This window comes from Stereum hirsutum (assembly GCF_000264905.1).
Source record: "Stereum hirsutum FP-91666 SS1 unplaced genomic scaffold STEHIscaffold_2, whole genome shotgun sequence".
Classification (NCBI taxonomy): domain Eukaryota; kingdom Fungi; phylum Basidiomycota; class Agaricomycetes; order Russulales; family Stereaceae; genus Stereum; species Stereum hirsutum.
Genome location: NW_006763132.1, coordinates 3,377,836 through 3,405,171, shown reverse-complemented (window position 1 = coordinate 3,405,171; position 27,336 = coordinate 3,377,836). Strand labels below are relative to the sequence as shown.

The following is a 27,336-nucleotide window of genomic DNA, read 5'->3' as shown; positions in this document are numbered from 1 at the left end:
GATTGATATAGAATTCGATTATATTCAAGTGAGATATAAATAATGAGGAGGGGGGAGAGGGAGAGGGGCTGTTACGAAGGTTCTACGAATGAAGCAAGAAGAAGAAGAAGAAGAAACGAAATAAAAGAGTACAGTACATACACGCGCTCGTGACCGACCGGCACGGCCGAACGAGCGACATACACATGCGTACATACATCCGAGCGTTGCGATTAACGAGCTAAGAATTCACGGTACATGGCGAAGGCGTAGTGTGGTGTGTGTGTGTGCAGATAAGTTCGGGAGAGCGAATCGGAGTTGTTGGTTGTTATTGTTTACAGAACATGGAAGAAAGGTGGGAGCAGAGGCGTGTGAGAGGTGACGAGTGCTTGGCCGTCGGGAGAGCGGTGAGTAAGGTATACACGAGACAAAGTCCAGATCGATGTTTGTGCGGAACGTGATCATGACAGGATGAAAGAAATAATACTGAAAATAATGTTGTCAGGTTAACAGAAGAAGAGCAAGAGAGGGCGAAGAAAATAAAAGAAACCCGATCAAGCTTTACTACCACCAGGCGCGATCCCTTTCATTCCCCCAACGATCCCCTTCGCGCCCTCTGCCAATCCTTTGATACCTTCCCTAGCGCCGTTCGCATATCCCCTGGCACCAACACTGATGTCATTAGCCGCCATCGAAAGGGATGCCGGTATGCCTTTACGTCGTCCGAGGCCCATACCGACGCGTACCAGCGTTTCTAGCGAAGCACGACCATTGATGAGCAGATCCTCATCCAGCTCAACGACACCCCTCTCAAACAAAAGGACGACAGTCGATCCACCTATTGCCCACGAGCCGATCGAAAATGAACTGATGTCGCTCGAATGTAGAACAGGAAGAGGAAACGTACCAAATGCGAAGTACCCAAGCTCGTCACCGCGTTTGATCTGGTCCCCTTCTTTGACAGTCGTCAAGATGCTCCCGACCATCATCGCTCCGATGCATACGGCGTAGACCTTGCCAAATTGGGGACTGTCGATCGGTATAATCTTCCTCGCATTCTCGCCATAGACATCAAGCGTAGTCCGAATAGCTTGCGGCTGCGATCCAGGCAATAAGTCAGTCAACGCATATACCGACTGCCCGAACAAACACTCACGTTGACGGTATAGTACTCTCCAGCGATATAAGTCATAGGCCCAACAGTCCCATCGACCGGAGAATGGAACCGATGATAGTCCTGAGGCGCCAGCCTAAAGATCAGGAGCGCACCGCCATTATACCGCTCAGCCTGGCTCTTGTACGTGTCCCCCAGTAACCGAGCCACAGTGAACTCGCGGCCCTTGATCCACAACCGCGTGGCCTCGTTGACCGTCTCAAACGCCATGAGACGGCAGTCCGCCGCACTGACGAGTCGCTCGGGGTTTTCAGGCTCCTCGACGGGTCGAGCATCAGGCTTGAGCTTCCGGTAAAAGAACTGGTTGAACGTCTCTGCAAGGGCCGGTCAGTGGCTGTTGGTAGGTGACATAGGCCTGAGAACGGACGTACTGAACGAATCGATAGGCTCCCGGATTTCGCTGACGTTCAGATTGTGGAACTGGATGAAGCTTCGAATGTCGGCTGCCGACTCTGGGGAGTCGTACTTCCGTCCCTGCTTGATGGACATGGACTTCAAGAGCTTGCGCGCTGGTGGCAAAATTTCCATAGTCAGCATATACTCGTGAAGAGTGAAGGTGAAGGAAAAAGTGGCTCACCTCTTGCTCCCTCCATCTTGCCCCTCGCGCCCTGAAAACAAGAATCAACACATGCTCCTCGGAAGGCGACAATGAAAACGGACCTTGTACAACAACCGAATACCAAGCCTAACATACACCTGCATCTTCTCCTCCTCCAACTGTCCCGTAATCCTATTCTGCACGATAATATTCGCCGAATTCTACACCAAACAACGCATCAGCGCTCCTTCCTCTCCCCCCAAACAACCAAATCAGAGGGGGAAAAGAGAAACAACTCACCGCCCCAAGCCTATAATCCCCACTCGACATCTTCGAAAACACCTTCGTATACCATTTCCTCTGCGCCTGACTCGCCGTCACGAAATTCCCCACCATAATCCTATCCACCCTCGCCCAGTCCTGGCTCGCGCACACCGCGAGATGCGTCACGATATCCCTCTCCGCCTTCGAGTTCAATCGCGGCCGATGGCACAGCGGACAATTCTTCACATTGATCACGCGCTCGAAATTGTCCGGCGAGGGACTGTCGCCATTACTCCCGCTCCCGCTGCCGCTTCCGCTCCCCGACCCAGAGCCAGACCAATCCTCCTCAGCGTCAGAAGACGACGCAGAGGCCTCGAGTCCCGCGACACCGTTGCCCACACCCAGGACCGACTGACTCGGAGGCCTCAACAACGAATCCGGAGCCAACCTCTCCTCATTCAAACTGATCTCCTCCGGCTCATTTGTCAACTGCCCTCCTCCTGCCTTCGACGACGACGGAACCTCCCTCCTGATCGGCAACGCCCTCCTCATGCCCTCCGTCTGTCCCACCGCAGGTGGAGCATCCGGTTTTCTCATCGTATCCACCTCATGGTTCGGTTCCCTCAGATTCCCCGCCGGGCCCGAAAAGTCCAGTTTGTCGAGATTGAGCGTGGCGAGTTCTGTCCCCGGTGTGGTCACGTTCGGCGTGCCACTAACGCTCGTATCGACTCCGATCCCTCCCTTCTCGTCCGGCGCGAGCCTCCGTTTCTCGCTCGTTGGCCTGCACACCTCCGTCTCGAGACACTGGATGGCCTCGGCGTACGTGAGCGCGTCGTCGTGCGGCTGCTTGTTGAACCGGGTGAAGAAGCTGTTGATGGTTTGATGTGAGAGTGTTGAGCCGAGGGAGTCGAGCATGGAGGTGAGTTCGAGGTGGGAGAGCGTGCCGGTATCGTCGGAGTCGTATTGTTTTAGGTATTGGAGCCAGAATCGTTGCCGGAGGGCGTCGTAGGGCTGATACTTCGCTCTATTCCACAAGTCAACATTCGTGCACTTCCAAAGAGAGGACAGGGAAGGGAAGAGAACGCACCGGATCCGAATCACAGGATTATGTTTCGCCTCCCACGGCATCTCCTTCGCCGTCTGCAACGGCAACTCAAACTCCATGAACCCCCTACTCCCATCCTCATCCTCCGGATAAAGTCCCGTCTGCGGATCCTTCTTCGGCACATTCGCAGTCAACTGCGCGACCTCGAACGACGCGTCGCCGACGTGGTCGTTCGAGGACAATTTGTCCCAGTCGAGCATGGTGAGCTGCACGCGGAAGTTGGTCTCGTACCGCCGCACGTGGAACAGTAGTTTTTCGTCCCAGGTCGGGTTGAGGGAGTGGCGGATGACGCGGGTGCGGAAGACTTTTTTGCCGAAGGAGATGACGACGAAGGGGTCCATGTCCCAGCCCGTGCGCGTCACTGAACATCAAACACACACAAAGCACCACCAACAGCAACAACACCTTCGGTGAGAACAGCGCACCAGAGTCAAAAAGAAAAGGGCACGCACTATTCTTCAACTTCGGCAGATCCGTCGCGCCCAAGATCTCCACCATCACGATCCCAACGATATCATTCGCCGCCTTCGCATTAATATTAAAATCAAAATCGACCTTCTTATTCCCCCAACTCTTCCTCAACATCTTCTTCCTCTTCTTCTCCCCTCCCCCTCCCTTCTCCCCTCCTGCCTCATACACAGGCTGCCCGTCCGGCCCCACCACATACCCCACACTCGAACTCCTAGTCATATTCGTCCTCGGCGTGCTCGCTCCTGTCCCTCCTCCTCCACTGCCACTCGCACCGATAACACCCGAACTACCAAAAGACCCACTCAACCCCGGACTCGAAGTCCCTGTCCCCGTCCCCGTCCCACTGGCATTAGCATAAGTCGACTCCCAACTCCCACTAGGCGTCATACTCGGCCTCCTCCCCGTGAATATCCGTCCTAACCCTGAGCTGGGTGAGGGCGACGGCGGTTGTTTGGGGTGGACGGGAGGAACGATCGGGGTCGGAGGGTTGATGGAGATATTGATCGGTGGTCGCGTGCGCGAGGAAGTCGACGTGGGCAGGTTCGGTGACGTGGATGCTGAGGTCGAGGTGGAATTGGAATTGGATGTGGACATGGAGGTGTTGATCGGCGTAGGAGTGGGCGTCGACATCGGCGATACTTCCCGTTCTTGCTCGTCGTGCGCGTGCTTCGTGCTGCCCAATGACAATGTCAAAGGCAACGAGGATGGCTGGATAGGCGGGGCGGCCACATAATCTTCCTCGTCATCCGAGGCTTCTTCGTCTGAGCTTAGCCCGTCGTCTTCGTAGGCTGGGCCTGATTGGTAGGAACGGATGGTGCCGATGCCTTCTGTCTGTTCGAGCAACAATGGGAAGGGAGGGGGTGTGGGAGTGGGAGTGGGAGGGGGTGAGGAGGTAGGTGGGTAGAGGGGTTATTGTTAGTGTTAGGTTCGGCGCATCTCAGCAGATGACTCGGATTCAAAGTGCAGGAAAGCGGAGGAAAGTGAAGCGAAGAGGGAGGAATCCGGGGAAAAGGGCAGTAAAGGAAGGGGAACAAAGGGACAGAAGGGAGGCAAGTGTGAAGAAAGAGCAATACGTACAGGCGGCGCAGACACCAAACTCGGCCTCGATCGCCTCACCAGCTCTCCGTACGTCTCTCCAAAATTGGCGACGGTGTGCGCGTCGTGGGGATGTACGAATCCGAGCTTGATGTGGATGCTCCCCGAGGCGTTCGTGTTCGCCCGGGTCGAAGTGAGGGGGACGGAGAAGGCCTGCGGATTGAGGAAGGAGCAAGGTCAGTCAGTCAGTCGGCTGGTTAATGAACACGCATGCATGTGAAGGCCAAATCGGGGATAATGGGGGGAGAAGGGTATGCTAAAATGAAGCATGGAAGCATGACATGACTGGATGGACGAAGATAGCAGCAATGCATGGACCAAGAATCTCCTATTAAACTTAATCCTCCACCATCGTTCATTGTGAACGAGATGCTCGATCCGTATTGCGGGTGGCTCGACACCTCGGAGTCAGAGCCATGCCGAATACGAGATGCATCAGTTTCAGCGGTATAGCGATGAGCGATGGAGGCTGTACCGCGAGTTGAAGATGCATCAACGTTAACATGGGCCACCATCAACGAGCACATGCAAACATCACGAACGCGAGACCGTGGCCCCCGATGCATCCTCTCCGACAGCAAATCGTGCGTTTCACGGCAACAAGAGATGCAGCCAACGCAGACCTTACCATGCCTCACAGCAGCACCCGTATTTCCGTTTCCAGCTCCGGAAGAAAAGAAACGGAGGACATACCTCGTTCGCCGGGTCCTCGAAGCCAAACGCGCCACCCTTGAACCAATCGTCCAAGGGGACGCCCGCCTCTCCCAAATAATCCTTCTTCAACATATCCTTGTCCCACACGACGAGCTCCACGACGCCAAGACGATCCGCGAGACTGAGGAAGATAGGAAACTCAAAGGTCGCGTCTTTCGCGGGATAAACTGGGTTGAGGGTCTTCTTCTGCACCGGCGTCTGCTGGCGCTTATTCAACAGCGAGACCACGACGAATCTGCATAGGACAATGGAGGGATGTGATGGGTATGTGGTCAGCGCATGTTGGAGGAGGTGCTTCAGAGGGAGTGGGACGTACGGATCGCTGGTGCCGTTGCGGTCCTTGCTCGGAAGCTCGGCACAGGCGAGGATCTGGACTCGCAAGAGCACGATGGGCGGTTCGCCAGGCAGAGGAGCGAACACGTCCCGACCGCTGCCCTTCCCAGAGGCCACACGAGCAGGCAGACGCGCCGCAGAGCGCAGTGCCCGTCCAATCTTCAGCTTTTTCGCACCCGCGACCATCTTCGCCATAAACCAAGGTCTTCAGAGCCTACGGCGTCGCTGCAATTGTTGTCTTGACCGGTGTCTGGATGGAATGAAGCCTGAGGTCGTGGTGTGAGCGAAGGACAGATGGATGGACGGCGTCGAGCGAGCGATGAACTTGTACTGCGTCGTAATAGGCGCCGGCGGAGACTCTGATCCCCTCTTGACCGAAATGCGATGCCATCATCATCAATTGTCCACATTGCAAATTCGTTTCAGCCCGAACTCATCATCCCCTTTCATGTCCAGCCTTATTCTCTATCTTGTTCTGCTTTTTTCTGTTGCTCAACTCTGCTCTGGTACATACTCGCCTGTGAGATTCGAGCCGAAAAGGGGCAGTTCCACACTTGAACCTCATGTGCTCATCGGATGTCCGAATCTATATACGTGGCCTCCGAGTCCGATTCGTGGCGCTCCATCTCTTTCCTTCCTACCCACGAATGGAGGTCAATCGCAGGGAGAGCCTCTTCGGGCCGTCAGACAAACCATTCATGACTTGCTTGTTCGCAGTGCAGCTGCATTGACAGTCTGCAGGAGGATCGAGAGCTGCTTCAAAGTGGGACCAGAAGGACCATGAGCATAGCAATGACGCCACGGATCGACTGCGGTGCAACCTACGGTATAATAGGTGGCGTACTTATGGAATACAGTATGTTTATGGGCGTCAGGACGGTGCCGTGCATGCATGAAATGAATATGGGTCGATGTCGATGTCGATGTCGGGAGGAAGAATGGCCGAACGCGATGAGCATTGGGTAGGATGCTGTGGCCCAGGACAATATTTAAATTGATCGCGGTGGAAAGTGTCAATTCCAGGGCCTTGAGCTTATGCGGTGTACTTATGTGCATATTATTACAGTAATAAGTGGCTGGAAAAGAAAGGGAGCACACGATCGGTATGAGCGGCTACGACACTCAGGCTGGCACATCTATCGGTGAGACTCGGAATCGACCTGAACAAACTGATTTTCAGAGGTTTGACTCGGAAAGGAAAACGTCCAACCTACGACGACGTACTAGTATGTACGCATGATGCCCTACCGTTGACAGTATGCATCACCAAAGAAATCACAGAGGTCATATTCCTTATTTCTAACGCAGAGATGCGAATGAACATTGAACCAGAATCGCCCAACGACTCATGCTCTGTTGAACGCCAGTGTTCATGACTCTAACATTAGCGACAGCCTCTGAAGACTACTGGTGAGCAGCTTCATAAGAAGAGAAAAGAAACCCTATCTCTAGAGTCGTCTCTTAATGACGAGATTCAATCGGTAAGATGTCGGAGAGCAGAAGAAGACGCTGATCATGATAGAGGGTCTTACGAAGCTTTACTGGCATAACCAAGCAAACTACAGCCAGATAAAAAAGCGCCAGTCCGACCCATCATCCCTCATCTCAGCACAAATTTAAACCCGAATCATGATCACTGCAAATCCACACAATCAACAAAACCGAACCAAGCGCATCCAAACCATCCTCGTCGGCAAGACACAAAAACTTGAACAACCTCGCACCCGAGCCCGGACGACGGCCTCCCCCCAATCGGGAAACTCCGAGCCTCATGATGAGTCGATGACAAAATCCAAATTTAGTTCCCCGCTACGCTGGGCGCTAAAACCTGCATGTCTGATCATGAACCGGGGACTCGATGACGGTTGGAGCGTTCTTACTGCGCACGTCGTGGTGAACTTACCCAGCAACTCTGACTCTGAGCCTGTTAGGTTGAAGAGAGGACGCGTGGATGCGGGAGATGTGGGAGGTCGCGACGATTCCATGCATTCGCGTAGAACGTATGTCATACTAGAAGGGTGCCAGTGCGTGTAAGCAACTAAGAGTAAAAGTCAAGACTCAAACAAAAAGAAGCGCGTATGAGTAAGTAAATAGGAAGTGTTCAGAGATTGGGTGTGGGACCAACCAGCGAGCCAGCGAGTCCAAAGTCCGAACGTCCGATGCGGTTCATGAACAAGAAAAGATATGGTGTAAAAGAAGTATGTATGACCAGGCAGAATAAGGTTGCGAAGTGCAGGAATATACTTAGGGTGGTGATACGGTATGACAGGATCGGATACGGGGTACGGGGTACTTGATATCGAGGGGGGTGGGTGCGGGGTATGAACGTACGTAGTGGGGGGTAACTGACTGAACCGTCCGTGGGTGAGGGATGGAATAGAATAGAGCCATGCAGGCAAACAGCGAACATCAGCATCGTGAACGGGAACGACTCGAAACTGCTACAGACACGGCATCGGCATCGTCATCCAGAAAGCAAGACAAAACAAAAACAAGACTCTACGAAGTCACGGAACCAACAACAATACGAACTCTACACGCAGTTATTTAAGCGAGCAAGAGCATAGCACCGGCCACACCCATCAAACCAGCGCCGAACTGAACCTTCACCGCACTAGCCCCGCTCGTCGAGCTCGTCGACGACGCAGACGCAGAGCTACCCGTCTTCGACGCCGAAGATCCACTACCAGAAGCAGACCCAGACCCCGACGCGGCGAGCGCGCCAGTGTAGAGCGCAGACGAAGTATAAGTCGTGCACTCGGATGAAGCGGCGGCGGTGGCGGTGTATGGCATCGTCGTGATCTCGCCCTCGGACTCGGGAGGCTGCGAATACGAGAGGGTCTGGCCGTCGGAGGTGTAGACGCCGGGGACTTGCATGCTGTCGCCCTTGCAGACCTCGAAGGTGCCGTTCTGGGCGTTGTTGGGGACGTTGTAGGCGCAGCCGATACGGTCGAGGGTGTGCTGGCAGTAGCCGGCGGGGTTCGAGCCAGCGGGGTCGCAGACTTTTAAGCAGAATGCGTTTCCACCCATGAAGCTGTGGGGCGAGGTGAGCCGATGGTTCGTGCAACGATAGAGGTGGGAGATACGTACTTGACCCATTCAATCACCTGGGTGTAAGAGTCGTTGTTGCCGCTGTTGCTGGGGAAAGCGTTGGAGTACATGAGACCACCCATGGGGTTACCACGCTATCAAAATACAAATACAAGCCAATGAGCAAAAACGAGATGGGACGGATAGAAGCGAAGGCACGCACGAGATCCTGACCGTGAGGGTCAAGTTCTCCTCCGTAATCGTCCGTCTGGATGTTGATCTTCGACTGGTCGATGAAACCAGCGATTTGGATATAATCTGGGGTCTTGATGTACTGAACGCCCGAGAGGGCGCCGTCGGGGATAACACGGGTACCACGGCCGCCCTTGGTACACCAGGCGACCTCCTCGCCCTCGGTATCAGAGATGGTCGAGTCGGACTCAGCAGGTGCCCAGAGACAGAAGTCTGTGAAGGATCGATATCAGTAAGGGAATCGGAACGTAAGAATCAAAGCGAGAATGATCGGGAAAAGGCACTAAAAGAAATGAACGGACCATCGATGTAGTTGACGAAAGAGGTTTGGCAAAGCGACTTGTCTCCCTCAGTCGTCGAATTGCACATGTTGTACCCGTACTGGGTACCGCGGCCGAAGGTATCGGTGTCGACTTGGTAGGGCTAAGGGGCAATCGAAAAATGGTTCCTGAGTCAAGACTTGTCCGGTACCTCAGGCACGAACGTCAACTTACGATGCCTGTTGGGTATGAGAATGTCTTAGAGGCGAGGGGAGTTTCTGGAAATTCTTGAGTGGTGGTCTGAGCGGCAACATATGTCGAGGAGGCGACAGCCAAAAGAGCCGTTGAAAGAGTGTAGCGTGCCATTGCAATGGGCTAGGATATCAGGTCAAGAGTAAAATCAAGTAAACAAGCAAAGTAGTGGCCCTCGAAGGAGTCGAGAGAGTGGCTAGGGCGACTGCAGGAGATGATGGACGGGAGAAAAGGGGGATGGCCTGTGGGACAGGCGCTGGACATGTTAAATAATCGTCGGGGAGTGGCCCCGGAAAATTCCTGATACTAGTTACCATGGCTCATCGAAGAGTGGAGTGGAGAGAGGGCCCCTCCCCGAAATCCAAGCGGCGTCACACTCGACCTTGCGAGCCCCCTGTCGGGTGCCACCCCCAAACGTCCTTGGCGTACCTTGTTGGTTCCCACGTGGCTATGCGCTCATCCCCGGAGTTTGGAAATTCAACATCACGTGCCTCGACGCGTCTGTTGATTTGCCCCGAGTCGCGTCGGGCGGTTTTCGAACCCCGCGTCCAGCCACACTATAAAGTCCCTGCCGCGACTTTTTCGTTCCCCAATCTACTTTTGCCCCAAACCACCACCACCACCCCAGCTGCTCACTCTCCCCGCTCTCCCTCAACACACTCCACAATGGCTAAGACCGCAACTGGTGAGTTTATTCTCCTCCCAATCGTCGTCGTTCCTCTCTTGCTGACCCCTATCGTGCAGAGACTAAGACAAAGTCGGCCACCCGCACCGCAAACACGAAGACGAAGGCTGCAGGCGCGTTGACATGCATTTTTCTTCTCTTGCTCAATGCTGACACCTCAATGTATGCGCGTCTTTAGCTGGCGACAAGCCTAAGCGTGCACCTTCCGCATACAACAACTATGTCTCGTCGCACATGAAGCCATGGCTCGCTGAGAACCCTGGCAAGACCAACAAAGACGCGATGAAGGCTGTAAGTTTTTTCGTGCTCTTCTTCCCTCGTAATCTTGGCCCTTCTCTTCTTGTGTCGACGTCCCTATCTCTTCCAACACATGTGCTCATTCTCTACCACGCATATACTCACATGATATCTCTTTCATTTAGATTGGTGCTATGTGGCAATCCGCCGCCGAGAACCCCAACGCCGGCAAAGCAAAAGCTACCAAGGCCCCCGCCGCCAAGAAGCCTGCATCATCAAAATCCAAGAAGAGCAAGAAGGAGGAGACGGTCGACGCTGACGCTGAGAACGAGGGGCCTGAGGTCGAGCCTAGCAGCGACGACTGATCTCGCTCGTGTTTTGGTGAGTATATGCGTTTCGATCGTGCTACTGTGACATTTGCTGACTGTTTGATTGACCGGTTGTTCACTTCGCTCAGGCTTCGCTCGTCCCTTTCGTCACCGGTCTCCCTTTCTCGACTCCGTTTCTTTTCCACGCCCGCATATATGCGTGTCATGATCTTTCTTCTCGTTTTGTCCTAACGTTATCTTCTTCTGTGTCTTTTCTTGCCCCTGTATTATGACTTTCCGCCGCGCGAATGGATATCCGTCCGGTTTCTTTGGCCCTGCCTCGTCATTCGTGTGAGCGGCCTACTCAAGGTTCAAGACTGGCGTCACCTCGAACTGGCTTCTCGGTTTGCTCGTGCGATGTCAATCAAGCTCGGGCGTCGTGATGGTCCGTGTCTAGTCATTCGACGGCGTTGTCATCTACGCATCAATTCGTGCCCGTATAGGCCTCTACGATATAATCCGTGTCCGTCATCGTAAGTTCCTCACTAATACGACCCTCAGCCCACATCAAACTTCGTACTCGAACTCTCGACATTATCCCACTCGTCTTCAACGCATGCGTTGTGTCCTGCACTCATGTCGTATGGCCCCATCTAACTGGTACTCAAGGCACTTGCTTAAGTCAGGGTTGATGAACTCAATCCATGACTCCACGTCGAGCGTTAAATGTTGAACGCGGAACGATTACGTTCGCGTTCCATCCACTCACGGGGGGCAGGTTGACCCCATCGTGATTTTCCCCTTATGCTGACCGCAACCACAGCTGATTCTATTCACTTCTGCCATAGTTCTCGAATGCTGTTCTTCACCCCGTTACCTCGATGACGGATTATCGGGAAATGCAACACCATTCAAACCGTCGTTTTGCACTTGCTGAGGCCGTCGGGGAGTTCTGGGTGAGAATAAGTTCGTTGGTATGACATTGGACTGTTATAGCTTATTGACCGGGCCGGATTATGACGCTGCCGTATATTTAGCTCTTAGTGGATGACCGGCGACAACGAAATGGCTTCAACGGAAACAAATCCTTCGTTCCATGTCGTAGGAACACCTCAGTCTCAATTTTCGAGTTCCTCTTCCCGGACTTCGAACGCTGGACTCCGTCGAATTGCGGTCGAACCTTGGTTGTCAACTTCACCTTGTCTTGTCTACTCGTCAACTCTAATAGGAGAGCTACCCTAGGTTAACACTTCGTGAGTCCTATGACGAGTTTCATCGCTCGTTATGGCTTATTTGTTCCTTAGCTTCACAAATCTGACGTGTCTCGAAGACGACCCGATCTCATCTTTCTAACGATCATCTTGCCTTCAAAGGAAGGACTTTGGATCCTTACGTCGTGGTTTTTCTCAAGGGTGGTGGGGAGACCGGGTCAAAGCAGGGAAAAGATGAACTGGACATCATGATCGGGAGGAGAGGGTATAGTATGTAGCGAAGATGGTTTCCTTAATGCCCCCATCCGCCATACCGCCTGCTCTCTTCGTCGCTGGACCGACTCTACATTATCTTTTCCACGCAGTCGCTGGTCGATACTCACCGGAGGCCATGAAGCTCGCAGACTTTACAGCATTCTCTCTTCTTGGCGGGTTCTTTTTGGGTGAGGACCGCTATGTGGTGTAACCCATCGACTCCTGATCAATTTCCTCACACTTTCTGCAGGAATGTTTTCGCTTCTTATCCTTTTCTCAACCTACGCGGTGATGTGTGTCAATTTCCTCTTGTAGTTCACTAATGGTCGGATGCGTCAGTTTTGCTGATGCTTCTAATCTTTCAAGGACTTCATCTATCACGCTTCGCGCGAAGCTCTTCAAAGTCGGCATTACCTTCGTCCTGTATGGAATATCCATCGGTAACCTCGTTGGTACCATCGCGATATGCACCATTCCGATGGAGTTGCGCACCTTTCTCACAGTAGAACAGCTGGTGATACTACTCGGTGCCACAAATGTAGTATAAACATCTCTGAGTGACCCAGGCCATTCTCATTTTACTGATAGTTTGATCCTGCATCGACTTGTGATATTAGTATATGTTGTCCGATGCGGTAGTGATCTGGCGATGCTGGCTTTTATGGGGAAAGAGCCGTTGGGTCCTGATAATACTTGCCGTGCTATACACAGCCGCTTTTGGTGCGCAGACCGTCTCCCTCTTGAGATTGTTTAATGCTCAGATCAATACATACGTCGTACCTCTTTTACAGCCAGTGCTATAGCGTCCGTTGTATCCCACATCAATGACACGTCCGCCACGCTGAGAGCGAAAGTCATGCTCAATGCGGATGATAGGTATAATGTCATTATGTGGTTTCTGTCGCTCGGTACGAATGTGTTTGCTACGATGATTGTCGCCTTCAAGGCATGGTGAGCTAGGAGTCACATTCCTGGGATACTGAAATGAACGGTTGACCTGAACGCATTATATGCGATCCCAGGAAGCACCGGAGACAGCTGAGAGCGATCCTTCATGACGGAAGCAGGAAGAATCAACTAGAGAGGCTCATGACACTTCTGGTTGACTCGGGCGTGTTATACTGTGTAATCTGGGTAAGTACTAACTTATTTCCTGTCCATTATGACGCCAGTATGCGAATTACTGCTGACGTTCTCATATGGTTGTTTGGTAGATCGCCTTCATTATTGCCTTTTCGTTGACAGAAACCGATAGTCGCATAATGAACGTGATAATGGTCGAGATTGCGGTCGGTTTCCCGTTACATGTCACGATTATAGGTGCATCTACCTGACGACTTACAAGCAGGGTATCTATCCGACGATTCTGATTGTGCTCATCAACTATAGAACGACCCAGCGTGACAACGAGTGGGGCTATGGCCGCAATGACCTTGAAGTTCAACGGCAAGAGCGTAGGAGGGTGGAAGCAAGTCAACCCAGTAGGCCTTATGATCTCCACGGGGTCTTCATCACTCAAGATCAGTCCCATGGTGATGATGTGGTCAGTGGTGGAATGCAGGAAGTTGATATAGCGGATAGGAAAGTCCCGGGGACTTTGCTGTAGACGGCTAGTGAGCCACAGACATTGAACTGTAGACATAGACCACACGACTCGGATGACGGGGAGTCGGGATAGAGGCATACGAGGATGACGAGGATTTCGTGAGGATTCAGGGATGTCCAATACAAGAGCCTGAGGAGGAAAAGCACGAAGTAGCTAAGTGTCAGCAGTGAGGTGGCCTTGACAGGATGCGAGACCCCTTGAACAGAAATATTATGAGACGAGAAAAACCTGTAGAGTCAATATGCCTATCGGCAGTCTGAGTCAATTGTTCGAGTCATACGACGACGCCCCCAAAACCGGAAAATCGGTCCTCCGGTAAATCCCGAAAACTCCCTGGACCAGTAGTGAAGCACAAAATCATCCTTCATCTTGCCTTCATCTCATCTCTATCTACGACCCGGTTCTTAACACTGATACTGTGCTCAAATGACGCCCAACTGATTCTTGGACGTCAATGGGTCGACTCTTACCAGCATGTTCAGAGCGTGGAAGCGATCTGTCAAGCGATTTGCAAGCGATTTGTGTCCTCCATTTGGACAGAGATCGTACGCGATAGCGCTCGATAGCGGCATATATAACTTGAAGATTACGGGCGACTTCGATTTACTTACAACTTGTCTTGCTTCCCCATCCTTCTGCAAACTCGGTTTGAACTAGACTCATCCCCTTCAATGTCTTCCTCATCAGACGCATATGGTATCGCTTATACCCCTAAAACTATCTCTGGTACTTCCTTTCAGCTTAGCGTCGAGGACCTCTCCGCGTGCAGTGTTCGCTTTGTTCGCATTCAATGGAATGACTACACGAACATCACACGATGCAGAATCATACCCCTTGCTGCTTTTCGTTCTCTGCTTGCCTGTCCTCGGCCAGGTGTCGGTGTAGTCACTACTGTCTTTGGACTTGTGGAAGCGAGCATGGCGGAGGGTTTTACGGCTGTCGGAGAATACCTCATCGTCCCCGACATGTCCACACTGAGCATCTGCCACTACGCTCCCGGTCATGCGAGCGTAATGGGCTTGTTTCAGTACAAACGGCGCCCGGAACCTTCTGCTTCGCTTGATCTTCCTATCTGCCCGCGCGGGATGCTCAGGCGCATAGAGATGTGCGTACGCGAAAAGCATTAGCAGGATCATCCGGTAACGATTGACGCTGATGACTTACCATTCAGGGAAGCACAGGCTGCTGGCGTCGAGTTTCTCGTTGGAATCGAGACAGAGTTCATTCTCCTGGACTCAGAGGATAAGCCTGTCAGTGTCGCTCCTTGGGCTTCGACCGCAAAACTGGCCACGGGTTCGGTTGCCTCGGCTGTTCTTGAAGAAGTTGTCACTGCGTTGGAAGATAGTGGGATAGAAGTGCTGATGTACCACGCTGAAGCCGCCCCAGGCCAGGTCAGAGACGCAGATCTCTATCCTTGAGGCGAACTTACACGTTCTCTTTTGTATGCAGTTTGAGATCGTCGCAGGCCCGCTCACCCCACTCAAGGCTGCTGACGCAGTCGTTCTCACCCGCGAGGCTATCTATAACATCGCCGCCTCACATCGTCTTCGTGCCACATTCGCACCTCGCATATTTACAGACAGTTGTAAGCTTCCTTCGTTCGAAACTCTTCCCCTTCAACCGTAACTGATGCTTTCGACTTTTTCAGGTGGCAGTGCTGCACACGCTCACATATCACTCCACGAAACCGGAAATCCAACCTCTCCCCCTCGCCCTAGTCCAAACACCAATAAATCAACGACCATGACACCTCTTGAACGCTCATTCCTGCAGTCTCTCGTAGACCATTTACCCTCCGTGGCGGCGTTCACTCTGCCTACCTCTGCTTCGTACGCTCGAGTCGTGGATGGGGCCTGGTCTGGAGGTGCGTTCGAGATCCGTCTTTATTCCGATACATTCAATCCCCTCTTTTACTGATGCAGTATCGTTCAGGAACATACTCTTGCTGGGGCGAAGAGAATCGAGAGTCTCTGGTTCGTCTGACAGGTTCACCCGGCCAACATCATTTCGAAGTCCGCTGCATCGACGGAACCGCCAATCCTCACATCGCGCTCACCGCCATCCTGGGTGTAGGAATGGAGGGCATCTATGAGGGGCGTGAGCTTACGGTCCAGGAACCCGCGAATGGTGAAGTGGCTAGCGCTTTGGCGGAGGAGGTGAGGCAGAAGTTAGGGATCACGAAGAGGATGCCGAGGACGTTGCAGCAGGCTAGAGAGATGTCGTCGAAGGAGAAGATGGTGGAGAAGGTTATGGGAGATGACTTTTTGCGGAAGTATATGTCGGTGAACAAGGTATGTGTTCTCGTTTTGTGTATCGTCTATTATTTAGGTGACCTCGAATTACGCAGTTAATGGATGAGAATCTGAACAAGGGAGAATCGGAAGAGGCAATGAAGAGGCTGATTGACACCTACTAATTCTGCAGATTGTTCGTCTCACATTCATTGACAGAAATCGATAGTCGCATTGTGAATGTAATAGTGGTCTGGATCGCGGTTGGTCTCCCGTTCTATATCACGATTATAGGTACATCTACCTGTTGACTTACAGGCAGGGTATCTATCCGACGATTTTGATTGTCCTCGTCAACTATAGAGCGACCCAACGATACAAGGACAAGAGCGACGCCTCTCACTCGAGGTGCCACGGGGTGGCACCCGAGCTCCGTGCGACTATCAACCATGCTCTCGATCGACGATCTCCAACCTCATCTTATCGCCTTGGATTTCTTTCTTGGGGAGCGATTAGTCAGAGCCTATGAAGAAATCTTTGCTCAGCAGCCCCTGGGATCTCCTTGTGGGACAGATACCTGGACTACTCGTTTCCAAAACTTCTAGGGCCCGTTCGGCTGCCATGCCAGGTTCATTCCAGGTTTCGCGCGACCTGGGATTTCCGCCTGATCAGGAAGGTGGTTGACACCCAGGTTTGATCGCGAAAGATAAAGGGCAGGATAAGATAAAGAAAAGCGGAGTTTCAATCTTGTGGAGATAATCTTGACATTGTCGTCGACAATGACCGGTTACAATGAGTAAATAAAATATAAAAAGTACCCAAATCTTTCGTTACTGGTATCATAGAGCTGTCTTATTAGTTTCATCATTTATGAGCACCGTATTGAATGGTGGAGCTCATTGCACAATTGTCCCGGCCACGGAAAGTGGCGTTTCGAGCACCTTTCATTTTCTCTCGTATCTATACAGTTACCGATAGGCCTGAAAGTTTGTGCTAGTCATGGAGTAGTATATAGGAGTGCGTTTGATTTTTTACACTGCTCAGGGAGGTAGGGGTGATGCTGGACAAAAATCACTTCGAGCGTATTGCATTTCTGACCAATCTCGTTATCGGAATTTTTTGATCTTATCTTGCGCGGTCAAACCTGGATTTCAACCACCTTCCTGATCAGGCGGAAATCCCAGGTCGCGCGGAACCTGGAATGAACCTGGCATGGCAGCCGAACGGGCCCCTAGGGATTCATGTTTCAACTTGGTGCCACTTATAACAAGGTAAGTACTTATGACGTCGAAACTCCCAGCTGACTGTAACACTGACTCCTGCCGGCCCTCATCACACCTTTATAGTATCTAGGAGTACCGAAACTAGATCGGGTTATCCTTTATATTCATCGATCTCGAGCGGAATCATCTCACTGACGTCTTCCACCTCGTGCTCAATGCGATACTCGTACTCAGGCCCCGACGTCACAAGTGAGCCAGCGAGCGTGACCCCACTGGAGCAGCTCTCTTCCATATACCGTCTCGATTCTACCTCGGCCACTGTATTCGGGACAATGCGCTGAGAGGAAAGAGCAATTGGGGACGTATACGTTCGGCGACGGCCTCCCAAAACGGACATTGGGTATTCCGGAAAATCCCGAACACTGCTTGGACCAGCATTTACCTCACCGCAAAGACCTCCTTCATCTAATCTCTATCCACGGCCAGGTCCTCATTGTTGATTCTGTGCTCGAGAATCCACGGCGCACATCTGATTTTTGGACGTCAAGAGACCGTATCGGCAACTGTATTTCTGACCTCGCTAAAGCCTAGTAGCGGGACACGGTGACGATTGGCCTGATCGCCTTTGAAGGGCATGCGGTTGCAGAACGGTTAAATGGGTCGACTATTACCAGAATTTTCAGAGCGTGGAAGGGATATGTGGAGCAATTTGTGTCATCCATTCCGACAGAGATCGTAAGCGATAGTGCTCAATAGCAGCATACTATATAAGATGATCACGGACGAGTTCAATTTATAACTTGTCTTGCCTCCCCATCCTCACGACTCAAATTTTCCTAGAAATCCACTTCGATGTCTTCCTCGTCAGACGCATATGGTATCGCTTATACCCCCAAAGCTATCTCTGCTACTTCCTCTCAGCTCACCGTCAACGACCTCTCCGCGCACCGTGTTCGCTTTGTTCGCATTCAATGGGATGACTACACGAACGTCACACGATGCAAAATCTTCCCTCTTGTTTCTTTCCGTTCTCTGCTTGCATGTCCTCGGCCAGGTGTTGGTGTAGGCACGAATGTCTTTGGACTTGTGGATGCGAACCTGGCGGAGGGATCCACGGCTATTGGAGAGTATTTCATCGTCCCTGACATGTCCACGCTGAGCATTTGCTACTACGCTCCCGGTCATGCGAGCGTAATGGGCCTGTTTCAGTGCAAACGGCGCCCAGACCCTTCTGCTTCGCTTGATCTGCCTCTTTGTCCGCGAGGGATGCTCAGGCGTATAGAGATGTGCGTATGCGCAACGCATTGGCAGGATCATCCGATCATAATTGACGCTGATAACTTACCATTCAGGGAAGCACAGGCTGCTGGCGTCGAGTTTCTCGTCGGAATCGAGACAGAATTTATTCTCCTAGACTCAGAGGATAAGCCAATCAGTTTCGCTCCTTGGGCTTCGACCGCAAAACTGGCTACGGGTTCGGTTGCCTCGACTGTTCTTGAAGAAGTTGTCACTGCGTTGGAAGATAGTGGGATAGAAGTGCTGATGTACCATGCTGAAGCCGCCCCAGGCCAGGTCAGAGGCGCACACCTCTCTATCCTTGACGAGAACTTACATTTTTTCTTATGTGCAGTTCGAGATTGTTGCAGGCCCGCTCACCCCACTCAAGGCTGCTGATGCAGTCCTTCTCACCCGTGAGGCTATTTATAACATCGCCGCCAAACATGGTCTTCGTGCTACATTCGCACCTCGCATATTTGCAGACAGCTGTAAGTTTTGTTCTGTCTCTGAAACCTTTGCCCTTCAATCGTAGCTGATGTTTTTATGTTTTTGGCCCTCCTTAGGCGGCAGTGCTGCACACGCTCACATATCGCTCCACGATACCGGAACTCCAACCTCTTCCCCTCGCTCCAGTCCAAACACCAATAAATCAACGACCATGACGCCTCTCGAACGTTCATTCCTCCAATCTCTCGTCGATCATTTACCCTCCGTGGCGGCGTTCACTATGCCTACCTCTGCGTCGTATGCTCGAGTTGTGGACGGCGCCTGGTCCGGAGGTATGCTTGGGTTTCTGTCTTTACCTCGATGCCTTCAACTGCCTCTTTCGCTGATACGATATCATCAGGAACGTACTCTTGCTGGGGCGAAGAGAATCGAGAGTCTCTAGTTCGTCTGACAGGCTCACCCGGCCAACATCATTTCGAAGTTCGCTGCATCGACGCAACCGCCAATCCTCATATCGCGCTCACTGCCATCTTGGGTGTAGGAATGGAGGGTATCTACGAGGGACGTGAGCTTACGGTTGAGGAGCCTGCGAATGGTGAAGTGGCTAGCGCTGTACCAGAGGAGATGAGGCAGAAGTTAGGGATCACGAAGAGGCTGCCGAGGACGTTACAGCAGGCTAGGGAGATGGCGTTGAAGGAGACGACGGTGGAGAAGGTTATGGGACAGGATTTTCTGCAGAGGTATATGTCGGTGAATAAGGTATGCGTTCTCGTTTTGTGTATCACATTCTGTTTGGTTGACTTGAAATTACGCAGTTAATGGATGAGAATCTGAACAAGGGAGAGCCTGAAGAGGCGATGAAGAGGCTGATTCACACCTACTAATACTACAGAGTGCTCTACTCATCTAGTATTCTTGATGGCCCTCTCCCATAGACGAATCTTTCACAAGTAATGTACGCTTAGAATATGCATACAGGTTGATCGACGATTACAAACAATATTACAGCACTGAGATAGCAAACGACGTGACAGCAGATCATGGAATATTCATTGCGCATCCTCCTCGGATTCGAAATCCTCGTCATCATCGTCATCTTTATCCTCGTCTTCCTCTAGGGCAGCTTCGGCCTCAGCCTGCAACTGTGCCGCACTTGCAGCATTAGCAATAGCCATCTGGATCATCCTCGTCTGCTCCTCCGAAAGTCCATACGACGCAAGACTTGCAGCTCCTGCAGTCGGAGCGTCGAGTTCGGGACCTGGGGGTGCTTGCGTGTCCGCTCCAAGCTCGTCAATGGTATTGGGAGAAGTAGGACTCTGGAGGTTCTCTGGAGGTTCAGAGGCTTGTGGCGCAGATGGCGATGGATTCGAAGGCGGATGGGCAGGTTCTGCAGTAGAATGTGATGAATGATCCTCCTGCGTGGTCGCGCCCACATTCTGCGTGAAGATGGGTTGTTGTGATATGACCCCAGCTTGTACTGCTCCTGCAGTATGGGCCAATGCTTTCGAGACTCTCTCCTGCAAGACCGGATGCAAGCTCAACGCCGCCAACTGCGCCTCTCTTAAAAGCCCTGGCGGAATCTCCCCTTCCTCCACGATTCCGATGCCCATACTGCCGGGAGCCATCGCCGCATGCTCCTCTCCACCAGACTCGGTAGGAAGACTATAGACATGCTGTCCATATGCGCCCTGTGGCGCCCACATCTTCGCTCTTCGACCCTCCTTCAAGACTTCGTCGTGATCGATGGACCAGCCGAACCCCCCGGGCCTATCAACGTCGACTTCGATCACTTCCGCATCTACACATCTCTCAGCTTCGCTCAGACCTGCTCCTCTCCCTTTTCCGCCACCGCCCCTCAACTTGGAACGACTCGCATTCTTGTGGCGCGTGATCGCGTCTCGCCTCGAGAAAACCTTGTCGCATCCCGTACACTTCCAAGCCTGCCTCTCATGAACCTTCGCATGTCTCTTCAAATCGTGATTCCTCGCGAAAGAAGCCGGACAATGTCCGCAATGGTAAGGACGCTGAGAGGCCAGAATGGCGGCTTGTGAGCCTGGCAGATGCGCGTGCGATTGTGGGTGGGCGTAGGTCCGTTGATGAGCGCGAAGGCTGTAGAGTCGAGAGAAAGTTTTGGGACAGGTAGGGAGGAGGCATGGGTATACCGCTGTCCCAATATCGCTGGCTTGTGTACCGGCGGGCCAAGTTCCTTGAGGCGGTAGGCCAGGATATTGGAGCTCTGGAGGCGGCGCTGCACCTATCTGGATGCCACTGAGCACGCCCAAGACTTGAATAAGCCCGCCGATCTCTTGTAGTGCGTGTGTTTCCGGGGTTAATCGAGCAGAGGTCGTCATAGCGAAGAGAAAAACTTGGTGGAGGTGGAGTTGGATGGGGGAGATGGTGGAGGAGTCGATGGTGGTGGACTTTGTTGGATCTGAGGGAGTGAGCGCTGTCGTGACGGACTGAACGGCTTTAAGCATCTGCGAGAGAAGCTCTGCGTAAGGGTTGTCCATTTCTGGTGCGGGTGCTGGCGGCGGCGGCGGCGCAGAGGAGTAGGTGGGGCGCTTAGTGGCACGAGATATGGGGGGCGACAAGCCTGGATCAGAGCCATCTACGTCATGAGCCTCTCGTTTCCGCTTTCCTTGCTCGAGCTGTATCGAGGAAGCGTTTGAATTTCTGAGCGACGAGAAAAGCACCTCGGATCGAGCAAGAGACACTAAAAGATGACTGAGCTTTCGTGCGAGATCTCTTGAGATACGACCGCGAGCGACAGTGCGAGTGAGAGCGTCCAGGACGTTCAAATTTGAGACTGGTGTCCCTGGAACGAGGGTCGACTGTAGAGTAGCATAAGCTTGGGGGTCCTTGGAAGTGTAAGATAGAATCGTTTTCATCGTGGCCATAGCATCCTCCAGTCGTTTAGTAGAGCTTGCAACGACGGACACCGTGGTCTTTTCTCCATGTGAAGACTGTGCGGTAGGCTCTGGGTATATGTCCTGAGCGGAATGATGGTCCTGTTCTGCTGCTAATGGAGGTGCAGACTCGGAAGACGCAGATGCGGCGGCGGCAGCAGCAGCTTCTGCCTGAGCCTTGCTGATTTCTGCCCAGAGCTGGTCTCCCAGTCTACGAGCGATTTCTTCGGCTTCCTCCTCAGCGTCATCTTCTTCGTCTTCCTCGGAATCGTCTTCCACGTCTTCCTCATGAACGTCTGCGACGTCATTCTCCGCTTGGAGTGCGAGCGTTTCGTTCGTTGGCTCTGACATGCCAAGACGCTCGCTCAGGAGGAGGGTGATATGAACAGATCCCCGCAAATTCCTGAGAAGTCGAAAGAGTAGATGTCAGTACAAATAGTTCACTTTGTTCGACATAATGTTTCGTTCACTCCACAGCTATCTCACCGAATTTATTGTACAGGAACCGAATACTGGTTGGTTGATTAGTCGCAAATTGGTATCCTTAAACTATCGTATGAGCTCGTAAGCAAAGACCTCCAGCACATTATTTACCCAGCTCCATACGAGTGAATCACCACCGAGAACTCACTATACTAGGAGCAGGCTTGCTGGGGAGCCGTAGCTGTAGCCTAACTAGGTCTCGAACTTCGTGGCGAGCACTGCGTGGCGTTGATGGTTCGAAGAAAAGTGTGTCCGGAATTTGCCGAACCTTCTCCCCACCCAGTCTCCACCTCTCCGCTCTCTTGCCCCGTTCCTATTCTTTCGACAGTTACCCGTCCCTACGCTTTCGACATGTCCCTATTCCTACTTACTCTTTCGACAGTCTCCCAGCATCAGTCAAAACCTATGTCAAAAAACCGATAGATGTATATTATACAGCATGCGTGCAACAAGTACAGTAACGAGCAACTACTGCACAGTGTACACGAGAGACTTCAAAACGTTCAACGCTACTTGTTAATTATTGGAATCCTGAAAACGAAAGGGGTGAGCCTCAGCTCGCTAAAAGGGGTCAGGGGAACTGAGCACTCCGAGAAGACGAGGAAAAACCCCTCGAGAAAGTTGAAAGAATAACAGAAAGGCAGAAAGTGAGGGAAAAGAGGAGAGAGAAAGAAAATCGTATGGAGGTCGTTATATACTGCAACTTCTCAACAACGAAGCGACGGTGTAAGCAGAATGCCAGAATGCAAGCCACGATGATGATGGAGGTACAAGTACTTGAAAACTATTAAATAATCGACGAAGAGAGAAACGAGATGCATGGAAAGGGACGAGTAAATACTTAATCAAGAGAAAAGCGTGAGTGAGTGCGAGCAAGCGGACAAGCAAGCAAGCAATAGCAAAGCACAGGAGAACGAAACGAAGAAAGAAAAGGCATAGGGGTAAGATCAGAGGTCAGAGGCATATGTAAAAGGAAATCCGAGCCATATCAGCATTGGGATATTGGGATATTCACCCCAAAGAGGTGGAAGGTGGGAATCGTGGGTGAACGAAAGAAAACGGAGAAAAACATAGGTAAAAGAACATATGAGCATCAAGAAGCATCAATCGAACCAAAGTCGAAATGTATGTATGGTAGCTCAGCCTTCTGCCAGAGCGCCGAGCGATATCGGATGAGTGGTGGGGTGTGTGCGTGTGTGAGTATCGTGGCTCGTGGCGTGGCGAAGGCATGGAGGGAAGGATGAGATGCATAGACATGAAAACGTGGTTGGTTGACTAATGTATAAATTAGGGGCGGGTAGAGTATCGGCGATAGCGTAGATGCGAGAGGGGAGGATGGTGAGAGGGGGAAAGGGAGATGGAGAGGGTGGAAAGGGAGATGGAGAAGGGGGCAGCAGCAGGGGGATGGATGAAGGAAGGGATTAATGGAGTGGGTATCTGGGCAACGAATAAGGGCATAAATTAAATAACGAAAATAATGAATGACCTCAAAAGTCGCCGTCACCGTCCAGAATCCATTCATTCTAAGTCAATAAAAACCCAAATAGAACCGTAGAACCGAATAAGCCGAGACCGATGATGAAAAGGAATCATACACAAAGCCGGTTCAAGTCGGCCACCCCCTCGCAATCCTCGCCGCACCACCACCCAACCGGCCAAGGAAATGCCAAACCGCCGTCGTCCCCTCATTCGCGAACCCCTCCCCGCTCACATGCATCGAATTGAAGCTCGTCCACGCCGCGCGATCGTAATACGTCGGACCGCCAGGCACGACATACTGCTGGTTCAAGAACGGGCTCATGAGCACCAACATCGCCGCCGACGCGGTCATCCCGATCAGCACATGCGATATCACCGACGCTGCGCCGAATCCAGACGAAGGGGAGGAGGGGAAGGAGGAAGAGGAAGGGTCGGAGGCGTCGTGTTTGCCGTAGACGTAGGTGTTGTAGATGTTGTAGAACCTGCTCCGTCGTCGACCGGGTTCTTTGGACGACGAAGACCTCGAACTCTCCGTCCGAGGCGATATCTCGAGCAGCTTGTCGATCACAGAACACTCCACGCCCAACTCCTCCTTCAACGACTTCCAATCCTCGATCGCGTCCTCCGTCACGCCCGCCTTGACTTCCTTCACAGGCAGATGCAGGCCCGCATGATACTTCTTCAACACCTCCGCCGCGATGCGTAGATCCCTCCGTGCAGTGGGATCAGTGACGTGGGAGAAGGAATTGGCACCGTCGTCGTCTGAGCCGAGGGTGAGGAGGTGGTCGAGGTCTTGGAATATGGGCCCGCTAGTGACTTGGTTGTAGGATGGTGGGAGATCGGTTGGGTGTTCGGGGAGGACGGGGGATTTGCCTTTGGGTGTGGGGGGCTGCACGGTCGATGAGGATGCCATGGATTCTTCGGTCTCTGGCGTCGGTGAACGAGACCGAGGAGTGGGTTCGGGCTCGTCCGTTTGGATCTCCATCTCGCCCATCGAACGAGGGACGGGAGCGTCAGTTTGGGTGGAAGACGTGGACGTGGATGGAGGCGGGGTGGTTTGGATGCTGAGAGAGACGGTGGGGGTGGGGATGGTTTGGGTGGAGCTGTCGGAGACGAAGGAAGTGGGATCATGTTGGGTCCATGCGTTGGCGTATTCTTTCGAAGTCTCGATGGTCGTCGACCTCGCCCGGTTTGCCTTGCTCTTTCCACCCTAAGAGAGTAGAGTAAATATGGGTCAATCGCCTCTCGTCAGGATAGTAAGAGTGTGAAATTAAGGACGTACCCGTTTGGTCCGAGTGATAATCGTCTGCACGATATCCTCCCCTTCCGTATCCGAATCATCCTCTTCTTCGTTCACCATCGTACTCGTCTCCTCCTCCTCATCGCTATCCTCCCTCATCCCCCACTGATTATCCATCATCTTCGTCAACTCCGCCCCCAACGTCTTACTCTGGATCACACTATTCCGCGCACTAGCCACCCCGCTGTTCCCCCCCGCACTCATCATCCCGTTCCTCAGCTCGTCCATATCGAATCGCATCCGATCGATTGTCTCCTTGAGCATCATGTTCTCGTGCTTCTGCTCCTCGAGGGTCGCTTGCGCCGCGTTCGCGATGGCGAGCTCGCGCTCGAGCGCGGAGATGCGGTCTTCCCAGGCGGCTTGTTCTTTGACCCATTTCGCGTTTTCGACTTCGTTGAGCTGCGCCATGGCTTTGTAGTCGTGGATCTCTTGGTCTTTGCGCCTCATCGTGTTGCGGAGTTCTTCGGATTGGGCTGTGAAAGGAGGATTTCAGTTATAGGGCAATAAGGCGAAGAAAATTGCGAACACACGTACCGAGTTGTTCCTGGTACTGTCGTTGGAGGGACGAGTACGAGCTGCGGGCCGCTTCAAGCGTCTTGTGCACCTTCGCGATCTCGCTCTCCAATATTGATATTTGTTGCGTATGCGAACGCTATAAAACAACCTCATTAGTGAAGGAGGTCACAGATGACTATGAACCAGATACACACCTCCTTATTCTTCAACTCCTTCTCCTCCTTCTTCGCCGCCGTCAGCTCACTCTTCGACTCCTCCAACCTGACCTGTATGTCCTCCAACTCCGCCTCGTGCTCCGACAACTTCCGCATCAACGTCACCTCCGCCTCCTTCAACTTCCTATCCAGATCCTTATTCACCTTCTCCATCAGCTCAATCCTATCGTCCGCCGTCATCGACATGACGGACGTGATCGAGCTACGGTCCATCACGAGCCCCAGCGCAGACTCGACCGCATCGTCGTCGTCGTCGTCGGAATCGTCGCTGCCCGAACCGGGCATGGGCAGCGTGTTGACGCCGTCGTTGTACGAGTCGTACGTCGCGTTGGAGAGGTCGAGTGCGTGGGGTGGTGAGCCTCTGCTGCGTTCGCTGGTGGGCGATTCGAAGGGGTCGTTGAATGAATTGCTGCGTGATTGAACGCGTGATTGAGGCCGGGAATGGGGAGGGGACATGATGTTTGAGCCACCGTCGTCTGAATGGTGGGAGGAAGAAGCGCCGTTAGAGGGACGACGTGAATGGTTTTTGGTCCTGTTGAACGAAATGGGTGGCGCCGACGCAGACTAGTACGAGCGCATTGCGTCAACAAAATGAACTAGAAATGAAAACGCCATTCAAAGCGACGCACCTCGCTATCGCTCATATTACGCGTATGACTGCTCGCATCACTCCTCCTCCTCCTCGGTGGCGCAGGTCGTGTCCAACTCGAAGGAGCAGCCTTGAGTGGCGTGGTCCGCTGCCGGTTCTTCACATCGAACGGGGAATCGCCGTTCGGCGTGCGCGGCTCGCTCCGGCTGGGAGGACGACTGCGATAGGCGGCCGTTCCGTTCGACTCCTGGCTCGACGACCGCGACGACCCAGAGCCACCACCACCACCACCACCACCGAGATAATCTCGCGCACGCTGCTCCAACCGTCCGCGCACCGTCAAATCGCGCAAATCTCGCTCCTCCAACTCCGGACTGCTCGGCGGGCTCCGGTCGTCTTCACCTCCTTCTCCTTCCTCACCACTACCAGGACCGGCACCGCTAGGACCAGCACCGCCGGTACGCGCCGCTATGAGGGCAAGGAGCATTTGCGGGCCGACGGTGATGCCCTCTGAGGACCCCTGGATGATGTGGTCGAATTGCGCCATTTCGTCGTCGTTCAGGATCGGCGAGCCGAAGTGGTTTTCGAACGTGGTGAAGATGTCGGGGAGATATTGCGCTGGGAGGGACAACTCGCCTTCGTCGTCCGTTTGGCATTCTGGGTGTCGTTTGAACATGTCGTGCAGCTCTTCGTCTATCTCGACGACCGACTGTCGGTTCCGGCCGTACCATGATTCCTGGTGGGTTTTTCACGCGTCAGAAAAGGATAGAATGGATGCGGAAAGAAAACGTACGTCTGTCATTGTGAAAGAAACGAGGGGAAAGGGAGAGGAAAGATAGAAAAGTGGGCTGTTGAATGTTGAGACAGGGGACGCGACTTTGACACTGGCAGTTGCGCCGG

At 52.8% G+C, this 27,336-nt stretch overlaps 8 protein-coding genes across 8 annotated transcripts; 4 read left to right on the top strand and 4 right to left on the bottom strand.

Moving 5' to 3' along the window:
• Positions 1-55: 55 nt before the first annotated feature.
• On the bottom strand, positions 56-5,990 carry STEHIDRAFT_73528 (uncharacterized protein). Its single transcript, XM_007299423.1, has 12 exons — positions 5,657-5,990; positions 5,320-5,575; positions 4,609-4,779; positions 3,513-4,362; positions 3,043-3,421; positions 1,992-2,979; positions 1,814-1,912; positions 1,731-1,761; positions 1,525-1,662; positions 1,136-1,467; positions 887-1,076; positions 56-817 (listed from the first exon to the last, which is right to left on the bottom strand). The coding sequence occupies exons 1-12, from the start codon at positions 5,866-5,868 to the stop codon at positions 534-536; spliced, it is 3,930 nt and encodes a 1,309-aa protein (XP_007299485.1). The 5' UTR covers positions 5,869-5,990; the 3' UTR covers positions 56-533.
• Positions 5,991-7,646: 1,656 nt separating this feature from the next.
• STEHIDRAFT_118601 (uncharacterized protein) lies at positions 7,647-9,732 on the bottom strand. The gene is made up of 5 exons (XM_007300212.1): positions 9,450-9,732; positions 9,258-9,378; positions 8,927-9,168; positions 8,764-8,858; positions 7,647-8,707 (listed from the first exon to the last, which is right to left on the bottom strand). The coding sequence occupies exons 1-5, from the start codon at positions 9,579-9,581 to the stop codon at positions 8,221-8,223; spliced, it is 1,077 nt and encodes a 358-aa protein (XP_007300274.1). The 5' UTR covers positions 9,582-9,732; the 3' UTR covers positions 7,647-8,220.
• A 401-nt stretch (positions 9,733-10,133) lies between these two features.
• On the top strand, positions 10,134-10,754 carry STEHIDRAFT_153220 (uncharacterized protein; the record flags this gene model as incomplete). The annotated part of the gene is made up of 3 exons (XM_007300211.1): positions 10,134-10,152; positions 10,331-10,443; positions 10,575-10,754. The coding sequence occupies 3 exons, from the start codon at positions 10,134-10,136 to the stop codon at positions 10,752-10,754; spliced, it is 312 nt and encodes a 103-aa protein (XP_007300273.1).
• A 791-nt stretch (positions 10,755-11,545) lies between these two features.
• Positions 11,546-13,769, top strand: STEHIDRAFT_137223 (uncharacterized protein; the record flags this gene model as incomplete). Its single annotated transcript, XM_007300210.1, has 11 exons — positions 11,546-11,653; positions 11,735-11,939; positions 12,071-12,178; positions 12,274-12,351; positions 12,414-12,456; positions 12,530-12,701; positions 12,781-12,883; positions 12,955-13,114; positions 13,186-13,297; positions 13,378-13,452; positions 13,512-13,769. Exons 1-11 carry the CDS (start codon positions 11,579-11,581, stop codon positions 13,767-13,769), a joined length of 1,389 nt encoding a protein of 462 aa, XP_007300272.1. The 5' UTR covers positions 11,546-11,578.
• A 671-nt stretch (positions 13,770-14,440) lies between these two features.
• STEHIDRAFT_91740 (glutamine synthetase/guanido kinase) lies at positions 14,441-16,334 on the top strand (the record flags this gene model as incomplete). Its single annotated transcript, XM_007300209.1, has 6 exons — positions 14,441-14,874; positions 14,941-15,160; positions 15,219-15,354; positions 15,418-15,633; positions 15,702-16,060; positions 16,117-16,334. The coding sequence occupies 6 exons, from the start codon at positions 14,441-14,443 to the stop codon at positions 16,183-16,185; spliced, it is 1,434 nt and encodes a 477-aa protein (XP_007300271.1). The 3' UTR covers positions 16,186-16,334.
• A 1,741-nt stretch (positions 16,335-18,075) lies between these two features.
• Positions 18,076-19,832, top strand: STEHIDRAFT_153217 (glutamine synthetase/guanido kinase; the record flags this gene model as incomplete). The annotated part of the gene is made up of 6 exons (XM_007300208.1): positions 18,076-18,509; positions 18,576-18,795; positions 18,854-18,989; positions 19,065-19,280; positions 19,349-19,707; positions 19,764-19,832. The coding sequence occupies 6 exons, from the start codon at positions 18,076-18,078 to the stop codon at positions 19,830-19,832; spliced, it is 1,434 nt and encodes a 477-aa protein (XP_007300270.1).
• Positions 19,833-19,925: 93 nt separating this feature from the next.
• On the bottom strand, positions 19,926-22,250 carry STEHIDRAFT_137221 (uncharacterized protein). The gene has a single exon (XM_007300207.1). The coding sequence runs from the start codon at positions 22,203-22,205 to the stop codon at positions 19,998-20,000; it is 2,208 nt and encodes a 735-aa protein (XP_007300269.1). The 5' UTR covers positions 22,206-22,250; the 3' UTR covers positions 19,926-19,997.
• A 703-nt stretch (positions 22,251-22,953) lies between these two features.
• STEHIDRAFT_73514 (uncharacterized protein) lies at positions 22,954-27,249 on the bottom strand. The gene is made up of 6 exons (XM_007299422.1): positions 27,230-27,249; positions 26,477-27,172; positions 25,827-26,411; positions 25,651-25,768; positions 25,099-25,589; positions 22,954-25,026 (listed from the first exon to the last, which is right to left on the bottom strand). The coding sequence occupies exons 1-6, from the start codon at positions 27,236-27,238 to the stop codon at positions 23,944-23,946; spliced, it is 2,982 nt and encodes a 993-aa protein (XP_007299484.1). The 5' UTR covers positions 27,239-27,249; the 3' UTR covers positions 22,954-23,943.
• Between the last annotated feature and the right edge of the window lie 87 nt (positions 27,250-27,336).